At 50.2% G+C, this 4,193-nt stretch overlaps 2 protein-coding genes across 2 annotated transcripts; one reads left to right on the top strand and one right to left on the bottom strand.

Moving 5' to 3' along the window:
- Positions 1–881: 881 nt before the first annotated feature.
- On the top strand, positions 882–1,847 carry ARB_03938 (uncharacterized protein; the record flags this gene model as incomplete). Its single annotated transcript, XM_003009809.1, has 1 exon — positions 882–1,847. A coding segment is annotated over one exon (966 nt), but the record flags the coding sequence as incomplete, so codon positions are not given.
- A 91-nt stretch (positions 1,848–1,938) lies between these two features.
- On the bottom strand, positions 1,939–3,741 carry ARB_03937 (C6 transcription factor, putative; the record flags this gene model as incomplete). Its single annotated transcript, XM_003009808.1, has 3 exons — positions 1,939–2,845; positions 2,895–3,503; positions 3,563–3,741. Coding segments are annotated over 3 exons (1,695 nt in total), but the record flags the coding sequence as incomplete, so codon positions are not given.
- Between the last annotated feature and the right edge of the window lie 452 nt (positions 3,742–4,193).

The following is a 4,193-nucleotide window of genomic DNA, read 5'->3' as shown; positions in this document are numbered from 1 at the left end:
GTCCAGAGGGCCCTCGGCGCCACAGGCAAGAATGGGTCGGCATGCCTTGAGCGCAGAGAAGGCGTGCTTCCCCGCCTCCCCGCGATGAGAGAGTTCCTTCTCAATAACGTGGAATACCGACACCGCGTTGCGGAGACACTTCTTTATCTCGATGTTGCCGAACGTCAGGGAGATGAGTGCTACTTCTAGCTCGGCCGAGGATGCGGAGAAGGCGAGGAGGAGGGCCAGGATGTCATCGACGCCCTGGTTGGGTGCAGGGAGTTAGTTACATGCTGGCTAAAAGAGTGTATAAAGTGGCCATACTTACTGGGTCGGTGTCAATGATGATGCGTTTAGGCATGGTTAAGTAAGTACAGTAGTTAGTTACTTGTTTAGCAGTGATGAGGATGTTGTGGATGGTTAATTATGAGACGGGCCAATGGCTGTCTTTATTTATGCCTTATATTTAACTAATGGTTATATATACGGAGCTCCCCGACCCACCTCGGCTATTACTTTGCCGACGGTGTTTGGCTACTTTTTTACTTTTTTTTCTCCCGGCATGCAATGTGATGCATGGTAGGGTGGATGTGCTACGCTTCCAAGGCACCCGGGTGTCTGTCGTACGGCGGCAGGCGGGTGTCGGTAGTTAATTTAGGCAGAAAGAAAAGAAAGGATGAGGCTCAAGATCGAAGTTAATAGCCGGCGCTTAGTTACTTCTTCCTTCCTGATCTGCTTTGTCAAGCCTCTTTATTTACTCCATCCAACTTCACTTGTTAATGCATGGTTTCTGTTTATAGCATACTTACATAGCTCTATTCACTTTCATTCACTGCTTCCGTCGCATCTGTGAAGGTAGACTTGAGTAACTAGATGGCCGTGGATGGAGGGAGGCAATCTAGAGCCATGGTCGAGGCAGCTATATAAACCCCCTTCATTTCGTTCTTCTTCTTCTTTCTCTCTTCGTTCTCTATACCTTTCCCTATTCATTATCCATTCTTCATACAACAAAGATACACTCCCTTCGCCCACTTGATACTAGCACAATGTCCAGACTCATCATCCGAGTCAACCCAGACTTTCTCATAGACGGCGGCCCCGAGACCTCAGACCCCATCCAAGCAGTGGTCCGCCCCCTCTCGCACCCTGTCTTCTCCTCAACCAAGATCCGTCTCTTTGGACCCCTGGGCGCAACCATACCGCTCAGAGAGTTCCTTGCCACTCCTGACGAGGGTGCCGCATCCATAACAGTCACCTCCGAGCAACGCATCATGCAGCCTTGGCTGCCAGATCCCCGCTGCACGACGTACTATACACCGTACTTACCGCGGGATCTCACAGAGCCGCAATTTAAAGTAATGGTCCAGTTCCATCGCTTCGCGAGGGGTGAGAATGTGCTGCCGAACCAGCTCTCGCCGCGAGCTATACGATACATATTGTCTGCAAACAACAATTTGCCTGACCCATACTCACGTTTTAATAGGCGCACACGGCACTGGGTATACACGGGCTGGACGCGGGCACATTTCCTGGCATTTTTCTCCATTTATCGTTCAGTCATTTTGAGCTCAACCGTTGACGGGAGTGGAATCCTAGAATTGCGGAGCTTGGGGGAATGGCTTTATGCAGCGCCCCCTGAGGCGATGGGTTGTGAGGAATGGGAGCGCTTAATTATGGAGATTGGAGGGTTGGAGAATATTTTGACGGATGAGGAGAGATGGGATGCCTGCCACACAATTGGTGTGGAGGCTGCTGGTCGTGCAGATGAGGTTGATGATGATGACACTGTCCCTGTTATGAGAGCGAGGAAGAAGGAGAGGAAGAGAGGTCAGAAGGATAGATTGGCTGCGTTGTTGAGGGGAGGGTAGTTTGGTGTTGTATCTTGATATGCACGCTTCTGGCTAGCGCAGCTCTTTCATTGAAATTCATTTTTATTGGTTAGATGCGGATCAATGAGTATTATCCAGTAAACGGCCCCCTCAGGCCAGGTATCCAGCCCGAGCCTGCTACTCCATTAGAGCCTTGCTGCTGCTGCTGCTGCTGTTGTAGCAAAGAACCAACTGTATGGCTCTCTCCATACTTGTAGGTAAGTATCGACGTCGTAGGCCCTACTCGCCCCCTAAAATCATTCAGCAGGCTATGTAAGCCCCATCTACGCCCTGCGGCTTCAAGGATAGACTGGGTCTTGCCCAGGGCTTCCAACGCGCGGGCGGTGGAGTTCACACGTTTCGCCCGGTCGATGTATGGCGGCAATGGGGTTTCGCCTATATCATTTGTTGAAGGCGCTGGCGTTAAGTGTTCTGGAAGTGCCTCACTTAGTACCTCGGTATGGTAGTTCTCCAGTGTGACCATCAAGATACTTGAAACGGTGTACACCCTCTCAAAGTCAATGTACGTCACTGGTAGACAGGGCGCTGATGAGTTGAGGAACGTATGGAAATCCACTAGAAAATCAACAGTATACTCAAACAACACTATCTGGTTGAACTTGCTTATTTCTGGTGCGCGTTTGGATGGAGAGAGTACCAGAATGCAGGTAAATAGTAGCTCAAGCCGGTATAGTGGTATCAGATGAGGCGGGAGGTCTGATCGGGCAGTTTCAAACCAGTCCATCAACATGGCACAGCGCCGCCAGGAGACATTCTCGGCATCAGGTAGTAGTTGTCTCCCATTAAAATACAGGTCTTGGTAGAAGTTGGATTGTCGCCGTCGTATATCGAACATCTGTGCTGCTGCTTTGATATTTTTGGGGGATATCGCATCCCCAAGGTTTATGGAGTTGAATGTTGTTGTAGTAGAAGGGAGAGGGACGTTGACTGAGTCATCTGAGAACGAATATGCTCGTCCTAATGCACTGCTGACGTATCTACATTGCATTAGTTGACATCTCCTAGAATTACGCAAAGAGTACGCACCTGTCGATGGAGTAGAGGCAATGGAACGTCTTCCGTGACTGGTTCAGGGCCGTGCTGTCCATGTTGATTATCGACCGTTGTTCTTGGTGGATACCCAGGTCAGTGGCCACCCGCGCCGCCATGCCTATCAAATACCATGTCTTATAATATTTCGGTGCAAACATGGAGAACTGCGTCAGCAGCAGGATAGACTGGATACCCGCCAGTGAGCCCGGATGTAAAACGTCTTCCGCATATTTTAACGCTGCGTAGACATGGGCCAATGCTGCTTCGCAGTCTGCATCCATGTGCATTCGCGATTTCATCATCAGAGAAATGGCCAGAACCATTCGAAGGGACCAATGGTCGAAGCTTGTCGCAAATCTGCCACTATCCTGGTAGATGTTATCCAATGAGGCCCAGAATTTGGTCTCCATGAGAAACGGCATTAACACATAGAGGTTATCGAAGTAATATTGCACAAGGCCCACAGTCTGCGACCGGGGCGGGTATTCAGTCCGTAAGCATGGCGGAATCGAAGACAACCCCTTTGCCACTGTCAGGAGAAGCCCCGCAAAGGAGGTTGAAGATGTAATTCCATAGAAATCCCGAGACGTAGCGTTCACAGACCTGGTATTGATATTAGACATAGTTGGGCCTACTCAACTCTGGACTGTGGATTGACTCACAAAAACCCAAAGTCACCAACCAAATCATCAATGTCGGATGTCTCCTTGCCGTATACACCACTAGTCGTCCCTGATGCGTCTGATGACTCCCCCGGTTGAGTGCCTCGAACTTCTGCTAGCCTGCTTTTTAAACGTTCACATTGAGCTTCCAGAGCAGCCACATAACTCCTTTCTTTCCCCTTTGCAAACTCGTCCGTAGCTCCAGAACAGCTTCGTGCCTTACCCGCTCGCTCACAGGCCGAACATGCCGGCAGCTTGCCATCGCATTTAACCTTAGATGACCGGCATCTCGAACATGCGGCAATCGGACGGCTAACCTTCAGCAACGGGGCGTCTAAGAGCGTCGTATATAGTGCGTCCATCGCGCGATCCTGGTATAAAAGCCGTGTATTCGGGTTTCTCAGGCGGGGGTATGGGTCTAAATTACCACCGCATATCAGGTGAGGGCTGCTGCACTGCACGGCTGAGATTCAGTACAGAGGGATCATGATGAGATCAGTGTCATGCAGTGTCCTATTATCGTGTATTCCAGGTTCCACGCATGCCAGCAACTTATAGCATACTCGCCTACGTCCTAAGGGCTGCGCATCAACTTTGGAATCAACCTCAAGCTTTGTAACTTGACACACCC

The sequence above is a fragment of the Trichophyton benhamiae genome (assembly GCF_000151125.1).
Source record: "Trichophyton benhamiae CBS 112371 chromosome Unknown contig00468.6, whole genome shotgun sequence".
Classification (NCBI taxonomy): domain Eukaryota; kingdom Fungi; phylum Ascomycota; class Eurotiomycetes; order Onygenales; family Arthrodermataceae; genus Trichophyton; species Trichophyton benhamiae.
This window is presented reverse-complemented; position numbering and strand designations above follow the sequence as displayed.